The 13385-nt window shown below is 39.2% G+C and overlaps 3 protein-coding genes across 3 annotated transcripts in view; 2 read left to right on the top strand and 1 right to left on the bottom strand.

The window, feature by feature from the left end:
• The first annotated feature begins 200 nt into the window (after positions 1 to 200).
• On the top strand, positions 201 to 5422 carry cipca (CLOCK-interacting pacemaker a). The gene is made up of 4 exons (XM_030391910.1): positions 201 to 337; positions 1862 to 1978; positions 2600 to 2769; positions 2961 to 5422. Exons 2-4 carry the CDS (start codon positions 1873 to 1875, stop codon positions 3726 to 3728), a joined length of 1044 nt encoding a protein of 347 aa, XP_030247770.1. The 5' UTR covers positions 201 to 337; positions 1862 to 1872; the 3' UTR covers positions 3729 to 5422.
• Positions 5423 to 5754: 332 nt separating this feature from the next.
• Positions 5755 to 10875, bottom strand: zdhhc22 (zDHHC palmitoyltransferase 22). The gene is made up of 3 exons (XM_030391911.1): positions 10726 to 10875; positions 8639 to 9196; positions 5755 to 8547 (listed from the first exon to the last, which is right to left on the bottom strand). Exons 2-3 carry the CDS (start codon positions 9192 to 9194, stop codon positions 8270 to 8272), a joined length of 834 nt encoding a protein of 277 aa, XP_030247771.1. The 5' UTR covers positions 9195 to 9196; positions 10726 to 10875; the 3' UTR covers positions 5755 to 8269.
• A 1178-nt stretch (positions 10876 to 12053) lies between these two features.
• The window catches only part of tmem63c (transmembrane protein 63C), a 29289-nt gene continuing 27957 nt past the window's right edge, over positions 12054 to 13385 (top strand). The window contains exon 1 of the mRNA XM_030391586.1: positions 12054 to 12213. The gene's annotated coding sequence lies outside the window, so the exon portion shown is untranslated. The remainder of the gene's footprint in view (positions 12214 to 13385) is intronic.

Below are 13385 nucleotides of genomic sequence, written 5' to 3'. Positions count from 1 at the left end.
AGTGGGACAAAGACACTGTTTTATAAGTGGCCAACCAAGGGGGATTATTTATTTATTTACAATTTTAAAAAAATCACACTTATTTATTTGTTTATTTAATTAATTATGTATGTATTAATTTATTCGGAGAAGAAGAGTGATGGGGGGAAATACCACAAATACGCCACTGTAGGAGCGTATTCTCTCCAGTAGGTGGCAGTAATGCCGCATTAGGAATGCCAGCTGCCATAAAACCACAGAAGAAGAAGCAGAAAACGCTAACGTGAGACCAGAGTCGAAACAACAACCCTGGATGCCATAATAAACGGATATTTGTTTCCACATAAAGGGCGTCTTGGTAAGATCTCCTAAAATAATTCTCGTAGCCAAATAGCTTATCGACTGTCTCATGCTGTGCTGTATATATAAGCTAAAGATACGGTAGCTAGCGTCACCTAGCTGGCTAACTGAGCTAACAGGTCAGGGGCAGGGCAGGGCAGTAAATAGTGAGCCAGACTACCGTGGGTACAGACAATAACAGCCAGCTAATGTTGCACCCCACCTGCTAAATAATTAAGTACTTGCAGCTGCACAGTTGTCTAAAAAAGTCAAAGTTAAGCAGTGTGAGGCAGTCACCAGTAGGTTAACTGTGGTAAACAGACAATTGCTGGCGAAGTTGCGTGTGTAAACAACATTAATGCTCGGTTAGCTAGCTGTAAACAAGTCATGAATGTTTAGCAGTTTGTACCCTTAACTTATTATTTTTGTCTTTGCGTTGACACTTCTCGTCATTACTTGGCTTTTAGCAATTGTGAAATGCATCACTTAACACAACAGCAGCTCTGTGCGTCAGTCAGATTGGCTGCGTGGGTGTAAACAGGCCCTTTATGTCAAGCTCAGTTCAATAAATAAATAACTTTATTATTGCCACCTAACTAACTTTAACTTTAAGAATATTTATATAACAACATGGGCTTATGTTAATCAGTTGAGTATTTTGTCCTATCCAATTGTGGGGATGTTCATTGGTAAACATGGTCCGCACAATGCTAGAAACACAAATCTGTATCATAATGTTCTCAACACCAAAGCATTTTAAAGTAGCCCTTTCAGTTAAAGCTTAACTCATAACCTATCAGCTGTTTTATTGGTTACCATCTATTTTGATAATATATTGACCATTTTGATGTATTCTTTAATGAACAAATAGGCACATATTTTCTGATACCAGCTTTTTAAATGTGAATATTTTCTGGTTTCTTTTCTCATCTGTGCAAGTGAACTGAACATCTTTGGCCTGTTGAAACTGACTGACATCTTTTTCTGAAATGTTTTAGTCTGGACAGCTAATCAATAAGTCAAGAAAATAATCATCAATGTAATGATAATAATAACTACATTAGGTAGGTACGTATTTATAGCAGGGTGCCTGTGATGCTTCTGATTTTCTTGCCTTAAGTATAGAGTAGACTGATCAGGGAGATTGCAGTGACCAGTCATTAGCTATAAATTACTTGTCGATAATTTATGTGAGCACAGATTAAATAGCAATTCAGTCTGTTAAATGTCCTCCGCCACCAAGTGAGCTTAACAATTCTGTGCAATAAAGAACCTAAACTGGCTGAGTAAGATGGAAACAAACCTAGTAATGGAGTGTAAATAATGCGCAAGCAACTTTGTAGTTAAAAGTTGACTGTCTCTTCACTTTTTAAGTCTCACTGGATTGTAGTTAAGCTATATTACAGTCTTTGCTTTCACATACCTTTTTAATTTAAGGGAAAAAGTACGTCAAACTATATCAAAGCCATGGTAGGCTTTGTTCTTGTCAAGTGTTTTGTTCATGTCAGTTACTTCTTCTCTTTTTTTTTTCTTTTTTTTTCAGAAGAGAACACCATGAGCAGTTTTAGTAGCCCCAACAGGCACAGGACATCAGCCTTCACCAGGGCAACATACCTTGGAGCGTCCAAGTCGGACCTCGAGAGAGATTCAGGCTTCTCAGGTTTGATTCAATTGCGTTGCCCTTTCCTTAAAGCTGCTGTAATTGATATTTATGGTTCCCTGCCCACATCATCCAACCAGGATAGAAAACAAGAGGCAGTCATGTCTGCTTGTGTAAAGATTACAACTGCATGTTCAAGTGGTGACGTAGAGAGGAGAGAGGGGATTGCTAACTGCAAAACAGGAAGTTAGCTTCAATAACAACAACACTTACAGCACCTGTAAATACTTTAAGTTTTGTGTTTATCCCAGTGTATGTTTTATGTTGACAAGGTTGTGATTGGGTGTACGCTTATATAATTAGCATTTTCATGATAAGAAGAAACGATCCAAGTCAAAAACAAGGTCAACCCTAATTAAATGTAGAGATCTAGGTCACATTTTCTATGTAGGTTATCTTCTACTGGGTCAATTCTCCTTATGACTATTATTTACAATCTGAAGGCTGACCTGGTTTTGGATTAGCCCTTCTCATCAGGTTGATGGTATCCTTTTCCCGATGCTTATCTACATCTGCCACCGTTGTCATAGTGCTAATGATTTGCCTCAGGTTCACAATAGAAAGGTTGATGTGTTGCTTTAGGAAACAATGAGACCCATATACTTGTCTTCTTCTCCTCAGATGCCAGCTCTGAGTACCTCAGCACAGTCGATCTGACTGACTCCGAAGATGCAGGAAGAAACGGGTCGATTCTCGGCCAGGACCCGGCTGGTCCGCAAGTTGCTGTGATGGGAGGGTCATACCCAGGACTGTCTCCAATGATCATCATGAATAACTTTGTCTTAAAGCAGGTAAAGAACAGCAGCATGTGTGCCTCTGCCTCGTGCTTTTTATTTCATTACTCATGTCTGACGTTTTGGTATTTTTCCTCTGAAATTTGATTGCCCGAGACAGCAGTTTCAGGTTTTGCATCACAGGAACTTGCATCCTGCTCAAATGCACTTAAACATGATGTTAAAGGACTGTTTTCTTTTTTCTTTAGCCTTCACAGATGGCTCCAGCAGAGAAACAGTGGGGCTTCCCTTCCTCCTTAGAAGTGATGCCTCAGTCACAGGTGGTTCTTCTTCAGCCCATGGTATCAAATAGTAGCAGCAGCTCTCCAAAGACAGGCTCTGAAAATATCCGACAATCAAAAAGCTACATGCCCATCCTCAAGTCCTATCCCAAAATCGCTCCACACCCTGCGGACACTCCCAGTAAAAGGGTGGGATCATCCAAATTGAGGATGAGTTCCACATCAAGATATGACCAGCGGCAGAGGAGGCACCACCGCAGCCACCGGCTCTATGGCTCCCCCAGCCCACAGCCAGCACTGCAGACTCCAGTCAAACCTATCTCCAACTTTGAAGCAGCAAACAACCATTCACAGGCAGCTGAAAGTCAGGAGCAGCTGAGTGACAAGTCTCTCTCCCCGCTGGCAGGGACCAGCTCTCTGCTGCCCTACACAGATGAATTGAGGACTGAGATTGACAGCGACAGGATGAATGCTGAAAAGTACCAGGATCCCTCCTCAATGGACATTGACAAACAGAAACGCTTCAGCAATACCTACAACATTCTCAACAAATCAGGCCTGCTGGGAATCACCATGCGCACGGATCAGCTGATCAAGGAGAATAAGCGCACGCAAGGCCAGCTGCAGCAGCTTCAGGAGCAGACAGCTCTGCTGCTGGAGGCTCTGAGCAGCGGTGACCCGCAGCTCTGGTCTAAATTGCAGCTCTCCCTGCAGCACGCGGACAAGGAACAATAGGGAGCGAAAGCGCAAATAATCCTGGAGTGATAGAGTATATTGATGGACATGACCAGCAGTTCTCAATCAGAGCTTCTCAAGGTGATTTATTGAATGTGAAAACGTATATCACGAAATCTTCACAGGAAAAGCTTTAGTCATTACAGCATCTAGAGTTACAACTAAAAGAATAACTTATAACCAAACTGTGTATACTTTTGTCAGGAGAGTCTTAAATTTGCAGGCTGCAGAACGAGAAACATTTAGAACTGCTGGTCTAACACGAAGCTGAAGCGCCACCACTAATCTGAAGTGGGAGTTAAGAAGCATGCTTACATTTCAAACCCTTGCCTATAATGAAATTTCTTGCCTCTCCTGCAATGAAATGGCAAGTATCACTTGCAATAGGGCTATGGCTTCTATATATTGAACTCCTGATTGCATAAAACGCATGCCTTACAGAACATGTGAGGCCACATGGGGTTAAATCTTTATACATGCCTTGAATGTGTTGGCTTTAGAGTGAAATATAAGCATCATCTTTACTTTTTCAAATAGAAAACCTAAAGCACCTTTACGAATAGGACAATGTCTAATTCTTTTGTTTACTTTGTTTTTGAATTGGATGGTGAATTAAATTGAGTAAGCACATGCCTCCTTTGTAAGGAAGTGTACATATTTAGAGCTCATATTCTTAAGGCTGGCTCACAGTGAGAGTCCAGACGGATGGCAAAACCATAACTTTGTTTATATTTTTAATAATTTTGTTACTTGATGTCAGTATTATTTATTCAAAGTTATGTTTCTGACCAACACTAAAGCTGTGTGAATAACATAAACAAACCAAGCACATTATAACACGTTTGCCTGTTCTGCAGTGAAGCGAACTCCTTTTCTCAAAACACACCTTAAAGATTTTTGTAGGTATTTGCAAAAAGCATAAACTGTAGCAAGTCAAGTGCTGTAGCCACATAATATTTCTTGCATTTTGCATTTTTTGTTGCCATGTTCATTCCTGCTGTTTAAGCTTCGAGTGATGTGTATTTATTGAATCTTCAAGGCAAAGAAAATGACAGCTCAGTAGGTCCTTTACGTTTCATATTACAGAATCTTGCACTTTAGTTTTTAAGATTACTGACAACATTTTTAGGAAAATGTTACGACTTGTACCCCTAAATGAGCATTGTGTCTTGATAAAACAATGTGAATATAAATGTTTATCTGGATGCCTGTGCCTTTTTGGATATGTTAATGTTTGTATTTCATATCAGTGCTTGAACAGCTTAGCTTGTGAACTTCACGTGGAAGGAATTTGAATGTACTTTAAGGTTTCCAAAGAACTGATATTCTTCGAATCAAAATAAACCATGCCCTGATTAGGAAATACATCCTAGTTGTTGTAGAGAATAGCATGTAGACAAGTTAAAACATAAAACAGTTCAGTTTTAGATTTTAAGTTGAGGTTAATTGCTGTCTTATTTATTTCAGCATCAGTACCGTTGCAACATTTTGTAATCACGCATAGTTTTAAAACTAAGACATAATGAAGGCATTTTTGGTTACAAAGGGCAGAAGGAGGGTTACAAAAACAATTTTACGGTCACTTTTAAGAGATTGTTTCTTCTTCTTGTTGTGAAATGTGCTTTCTGTATCGTTTCTTTAGCAAAAGTCACTTTGACTAACAATGAACTGTCATAAAAACTGTTTGAAGATTACTTCCTTTCAGTCATTTATTTCACTTTATCCGTCAATCAGTCAAACTTTATTTATAAAGCAACTTTCAGTGCAATTTAAATGTGATTCACAGTGCTTTACAAGTGATAGACAAAATGTAGGACAGAAATAAATGGATTTAGAGACTAATGAACACAAAAAACCCAACCACCCCAAAATGTGGCAAGTTAGACAGTGTTCAGGAGTTTGCTCCACATAATTCGCCTAATATTTAAAAAAAAAAAAAAAAAAAGTTGATAAAAAGAAATGAAACCCGGTAAACTATTTTGCTCAGAGTGTAGTTTTTAATAAATAAAATAAGAAGATACTTAGATTGTGATTTGAGCACTTTTATTGGTATAACAGGAATAGACAAAATAGCTCTAAAAAGTATATTTATTGAAGTCCAAAACATCTTTGACATGATGTTGAATATGTTGCAGCATAACAGTGAAAAGTCCCTACTGGTATCATACAGAGCGCCCTATCATTAGCAGTATAGTGGATATATCTCGTCTTTGGGGTCATCTCTAAGCATGAGTTTATGGCACATTGTGAATAATACCCTGGATAATAATTATCATCTTCTCATTTCCCCGCCCATTCTTATAAAGGAGCATGTTACTTCGCCTTCATCAAAGCATCATGAGTCACATTCACTTGAGTAGAAAACATCAGGCTTAACATGGGAGAGCTTATTGTCAGAGCAGTGTCGTCAAAGCCTGGCAGTTTACGCTGTAGACACATATCATGGTTTCCTTGTCTGCTAGCCCTTAACGTCAGAGTATATTATTGTTGTAAAAGCTACCACAAAGTTCCTGAATGTCACATCGTAGCATCCTACAAGGAAGTGTGGAAGAATAACACTCTACTGGTAATCTCAGAGCAATGGCATAGGTGTTGAATGGTAACACTTTATATAAGGGCACACATGCAAATATGAAAACTCAGTAGTTTACCACGATGTCGACCACAAAACATTTCCTTCTACTTCAGCTGTGTAGGAGAATGCCGCAACACTGTTCTGCTCTGAAGCTCGAGAAATGTTTTGTGGACTAAAAAACCCTTTCCTCAGTTTGTTTATTCGGTTATGGAAAAGATAAATATTTCTGAGTTTGTATTATTACCTCATTAATATTGTAAATAATACAATTCTGAGTTTGAATTTCTCTTCAAAACTACATAGCACCCCTTTAATAACAATAAGTATGATTTTTCCATTTTCTAATTGCTAGTTTTTTGTTAATCTTCAATATTAATATGATTCCATATTATTATTTATTATTTAGTAATATATAATCAATAAAAACTCTTAATGAAGTCGTTTAAACTCAGAATATGATCACCATTCTAAAGTGAGGTCTTACTCATAACTAAAGCACTAATTGAACCTGTGAGGGTTAATAAACTACTAACTTTAGAATGGGGAACACATTCTTCATTAGAAAGACTTAATTTAGAGTTATATGGACATTATCAGCACTTCAATAAATGAATAATGACACCTTATAAAGTCCATACTGAGCAATACCTTCCTTACTTATCTCAACAAGAAGTAATTAGGAGGTTTTTAAAGGAAAACTCAGTAAGCCTTTCTTTTACAGTCCCCTAATCACCAGGTATTTACCTGGTAAATTCATGGTAACACTAAAGTGTTACTAGGTAATTACCAATGGTAGTAAGAAAGTAAACACAATGAAACTATGGCCAAAATACTGGGCATTTACCTGGTAACTATATGGTAAATTAGAATGTGTTATTGGGTAATTACTCCTGGTAATAAGCAGGTAGCTACAGTCCCCTAATTACTAGCTATTTACCCAGTAAATATATGGAAACAAAAATGTGTTACTATGTATTGTATTCACTTTCTTATTACCATTGGTAATTACCTAGTAACACTTCTGTGTTACCATGAATTTACCAGGTAAATACCTGGTAATTAGGGGACTGTAAAAGAAAGGCTTACCGAAAACTCTTAATTAATGGCCTAATAGTTGTAGAATGTGGTCATGCAGAATAGGCATTAGTAAAAGCTAGATACTTACCGATAAAACGGCAATAAGCTACCAATATAAAACTATTAAATGGTAAGTATGTGCACCCTAATTTAAAGTATTACCGTTCAAATAAATAGCATAATAAAAAAAAACGCGTAGCTGTGATTGCATGCACTTATGCAAAGCCATTTTTATAATCCGATGCATGTGGTAGTGCACGTAAACTGCAAGATGTCCTAAATCATTGGTTCTCAACCCGGGGTTCGAGACCCCCAAAGGGTGGTCGCAAGAGGGATCGTGAGACGGTTGTGGAGAAAAAAATTGTATTTCAGATTGGGGAATGTTTTTTTCATAACATTGCCTGTATCGGTATTATAGTTTGCCTTAAAATATTGTGTGTTTGTGGAAGAGATAAAGTGTGTTCACATGTGTTCTGATTGGACACACACAAAACAAACTCTACTTTTATTTTGGCACTTTCAGGATGTTGTCAGATAAGAGTCCCAGTGCTGGAGGGGGGTCAAAATCCCCAACCTGATTTTTCTTGTGGGTCGCGACTTGAAAAAGGCTGAGAACCACTGTCCTAAACAATCAACCTATAAGTCTTAATATTGCCTTGTCAAGAGATACTTACTTAACACACTTATACTATGCGCTTATTCAAAAGTTTCACACTGATATATGGCTCCTGTCCTTAAAGGAATGTGTGCTAACAGCTAACTATTTCATGGATTAACTTTAAAGGTCATAAAGCATCCATTAAGTGTTTCAAATCAATCACCACATGGATCCCAAGATAGCGCTTTCTACAACTCTCGACCTATTTAGAGCCATCGATGCGGTTATCACTCAGTCCTGTTTGTTTGCATCTGTGTCGTCAGAGAACGTCTCCACAGTCTGCACGGGCAGAATAAGGCCAAGGATCCAGCGGGTACCAAAAACGTCCTTGAGGTTGGTTTTCCAGGGGCTGCTGTTCTCCACAAGCTGCCCCCTCTGCATCTGACACCAGGTCTGTCCCCGAGCCACCAGAAGCACCTGCTGGCAACAGAAACCTGCACAGACCAGGCCGATACCGAGCCACACGTACAGCATCAGCACCAGGAACAACTGCAGGCCTGAGATGGTTCCTGTGGGGGGAGACGAAAAGAAGGGAATGTTTAAATCCCAGGACGTGTATTTTCACTTATCGGCTCAAAGTGGAAGAGCTGAACAACTCACCCATGAAGAAGTAACCAGTGGAGAGGGGGAGGAGGGTGAGGAAGGTCAGTGGGTTCTCAAAGGAGATGGAGTACTCCACTGTTAGAAAGGCCACACCGAGAACCAAGGAGTACAAACAGGTGCACGACGTGTAGATGCAGAACATGATGAAGTAGCGCATGTTTTTGTTGCCAATGCAGTTCCCAGTGAAAAAGCAGTGGTGGTCCCTCTTCAGGATGACTTTCTTACACAGTTTGCAGAAGTGCCGGCCGTTCAGGAGGTAGTGGGCGTCCACTTTGTCCGAGCAGTGCGGCGAACACACCGGAACCGCTGTCTCGTTGGCGCTCTCGGCAGGGTACTTAATAGTCATTATGTAATTTCCCAGCGCGTTGAACATCAAGAAAAGGAAAACAACAGTGTGAAGAGTCGTGGACCCCCTCAGCGACGTGTCCGGGTTCGGGAAGATTGTTGGGATGAAGAAGCAGAAGTGCAAGATGAAGGTGACTGCTGTAGCCATGAAGAAGTACGCAGGCGCTACAGCATTGAGCAGTCTCAGTTTTAACATCCTGGTGAACATGTCTGTGTGAGAGGGAAGACACAGTGAGCAGAGGGTTACTGTCGGAGGAGAGGAGTCATTATGAAGGACACCTACTAAATCTCCATTTTAAAAGTTTACTATGAAAAAGAGGTTAGAGGTCAGCACAATAAAATGTTGTCATTTTACATTTGTGCAAACCACGGATAAGTTAACAGCAGATCCGAATAACCCCCTCGCCCCTACCGCTGAGCCCTGAGCGATTCCTTGTTGGAACCTCCAAACAGAGGTTTTTCAGAGGCCATGTGTATTTAAAGATAAATGGCGATGGCATTTAATATCAGACTTGCCGCAGTAACACAAGAGAAATCCCCACAGCTGAAGATGCCATATTCTAAATGGCCATTTTACAGAGGGAGTTCTCAACCACAACCATTCTGAGGGGCAAGAGGGCACAGAGGGGTATCGTGAAAATACCAAGAGTTTTCCAAATGTTTATTTTTATCTGCCAAGTGAGAGACCAATGTTCGAGACAGCACACAGAACATAAAGAGCCTCTTATGTTTCCACCAATGTGCTTTGCAGAAACGTACATTTTCACCATTTATTGTGTTGATCAGGTTGTTAAATCTATTCTGAAAGAAAGAAAGATTGATACCATCACCCAATAGTAAATGATTCACAAATATTAGGTTTATCATACTATCCTCTGATTACTTACAGTTTAGAGTTAAATATATTGCAAATTCAGTATTTATTTTCTGAATGAAGCATTTGTTCAACCAAAAATACCCTTCTGTTTTCATTCTGTTAAGGGTCACTGTAACTGATCATGATAATAGTAACTGTAATACGTGTACCATGAAACCATGATATTTCTGAGATGGTTATTTTACTGTGAACATTTCTCATACCATCACAACCCAAATATATAAATCTTTCTATGTTTATTGTCACCTACCTTTTTCAGGTTTGTTTCCCATGTTTTTCGTTTTATTTAAGTACACTGAGAGCTCTACCAATAACATCTGATTCTAGGATTTAGTTTAGATCTACTCCCATGAAGCATCTTGGTGAAAGAAACACAGCGTCTTTTCGGCTAAAAGACATCACGACAGATGATGTGATCTCATTTAATAAAGAGTCGGCTGCAGATGAAAAACTAATTTTCTTTGCAAACTAGGGTCTGGGGACTCCCAGGGGCCACTGAGAATACCAAGAATATCTCACCATGTTCACTGTGATCTCCTAACCCACAGCACTAAGAGATGTGTCGATCACCAAGAGAATCAAACCAACACAAGAAGGAAGGATGGAAGGAAGGAAGGAAGGAAGGAAGGAATGAAGGAGCAGCCATAGATTAAACCATAACCTGGGTCTTATGTGACAACACTGAGCAGCCCAGTGGGTGCCCCAGGTGACAGAAAGCATATGCATCTCAATCAAGGACTATCGCAGTTTCCTCCTCCAGGAAACAGAAGAGACCGGTGCCAGTGATGGCGTCAGTCATTTAACTCCCATGACGACGCAATTAAAACGATTATGCGGTGAATCCGTCATGATCGCTGCCTACCTGCAGACGTCAGGGAGCGGAGGAGCTGTCCGTTCAGCACCGCGGAGCCTCGGCTCGCAGCTCAGCTCGCTCATTCAAACGCACACAAGGTGCTGTGGAGCCACATCGACGTCTCCTCTCATTACCGGGGTGTCTGCTCCTTTGTCTACCGCCGCCTGTTGGTCTGGATGCGTCTGTTTTTTTTTTTCTCCTGGTCTTTATGTTTTATTTATTGTTATCTCTACCCGCCTGTCAATATAATGTACAGTCCAATTTACTCACCCTCTTAGGCAGACTACATCCTCATCGAATTCTGTGGAGGAAAATCTGCATGAATTGACTATTTCTTAGAATATATATTTTTTTATTTATTTATTTATCTATTTATTTATTTATTTTTCATTTATTTAATGAATTGATCATAAAAATGAAATATTCCAAAATAAAATAGTAAAATAGCAATAACAGTGTAAACACTTGAACACTAAAAGTGTCAAAAGCAAAAAGTAGATTACTTAAAGTAGGCTATGCTATAAATAAATGTGCATATAAACACTTTATATTGACTATATTCAATAAAAGGTTAATTATGCCATTATGAAGTTACCTCCTATGTTTATAAACCTTTATAATTAATTCCAAGAAAAACAGGGCAGCATTTAACCGGAGCCACTGCTAACTGCTGCTAACTGTTGCTGCCCTCAGCGACTTAGCTTAGTTAGCCATGCAGCTAGCAGGCTGGACTGGGAGCTTGGAGCACCTGTACTGGGGAGTGTTGGTGTTTATATCACTGACTCTGGAGCTAGACTAGCTGGTGAGCATGCTAACTTAATTTAAACAGTGCAAGAAAGGAAGTTTTCCAGTAGGTGGCAACACATCCTCAATGATTTAATTTTACAGGGCAGTCAGCGTGGTGATACAGATTTATTATATTCTGCTTTTTGTAGGTGGAACAGATCCATATTTTGTTTTAAGGTGTGGTATCTCATTGTTCAAACCATCCTGCTGATTTCTTTTCAGTTCTTTTAATATATATATATATATATATATATATATATATGTATATATATGTATATATATATATATATATATATATATATATATATATATATATATACTATATATATCTATATATATATATATATATATATATATATATATATATATATATATATATATATATATATATTGCCTAATATAAACCCCACCTGCAAAAATGAGTCATTCAGATGTGGACAGCTGATCAGATATGTATACATGCTCGACCAATGATCGATTGATTGACATGTGAGACGCAAAAAGACAACGGTCTGAGAGTTTAAACATTCCTCGTCGCTCCCTTAGCAGCCTTCAGGCAGGTGTTGAATTGTCAGACGGCCCCTGAGTAGGTGGGAGTTTCTCTTGTTTCTTGGTATTGGAGGAAAAACACACACACACACACACACACACACATACAGCAGCACCCCCCCATCAGCAGCAGACGCCAGCGATCAGGAAGCTTTTCCCAAGGTGAGAGATGCGGTTTTTTGTTTTTTTTTAAACCTCGTATGTCCGTTTGGTGATGTGAACGAAGGGATTTTATCTGTGGCGCAATCGTTTTTCATCAAGTTACAGAGCTGGAGGAAGGTGGCTGTGCAGACTGTCAGTGAGTGCTGCAGCGAGGGAGGGAGCACACCGCAAAATGTTGAGAGAGAAAGAGAACCAGCTTTTATTTTTAATGAAAAATGGTTTTCGATTTTTCTTTATTTTAAATGATGTGAAACGGAACCGTTCAAACGCTTCCTGCATCGTGGCGCAGTGCTGTTATTGGTCGGGTTCGATGGGGATGTTTTTCTGGCAACGTGTCAGACTATTACACCCAAAACAGATCCATCCCTCCTCCTCACTACAACACCTATTGTTCGTCGCGGAGGGAGCTGTCTGCTGGAGCTTTTAATGAGCACGTTTAACTGCAATTTGGATTTCCCATTGGGATTACACTAATAAATAGGCATTATTTTGGTTTCCATCCATGCTGTGATGATGCTGTGTTCTCTCTGCTGTAGCTTGTTGTTGTTCAGTCTGAACTCTATGTGATTTACTACAGACACAAAGACTTTATTGGTCAAGTAGTTTGACCTGTTGAATCCATGCTTGTTCTGCTGCATATTCAGGAGATTTTGACACCACCTGACTGACTCTGTTGCCCTCTCACATACCATTTTGAAAAGGTAAACTGAGGTCATAGCTGTTTATATACCATTCATGTTTTTGATTATGCACAAATCTGTTGGGTTGAATATTTTATGTGTAGGATTGTAATTTTAAAATCAAGAGACATCACTATGTTAAGTCATACAGCATGTTGTTTTAATCCACAACTCGTGCCATTTGCGCCTGACTGCAATGAAAGGAAGTGGCCTTTAAAGGATAAATCTGGCATTTTAAAATGCCAGATTCATAATGGGTTTATTATTTTTTATATGTTGTCTGCTGTGCACAGACTTAATTTCTTTAGAGATTATAATGCTGAAAAGGATGCTTGGGTAATGCTTGATTCTTAAATTCTCTGCAAAGTTTGCTGTTTTAGTGCTCTGATGTCATTTTAGAAAAATAAAGCCTATTGTGAAAGTAGTGATTTATAAGATATGGACAGAATTTTAGCTTAAAACATTCAAAAAACAAACAGAATAGTGTTGACT

The sequence above is a fragment of the Sparus aurata genome, chromosome 16, assembly GCF_900880675.1.
Source record: "Sparus aurata chromosome 16, fSpaAur1.1, whole genome shotgun sequence".
Taxonomy (NCBI): Eukaryota; Metazoa; Chordata; class Actinopteri; order Spariformes; family Sparidae; genus Sparus; species Sparus aurata.
The sequence above is the reverse complement of the archived record's forward strand: the minus strand, read 5'-3'. Positions and strand labels throughout refer to the sequence as shown.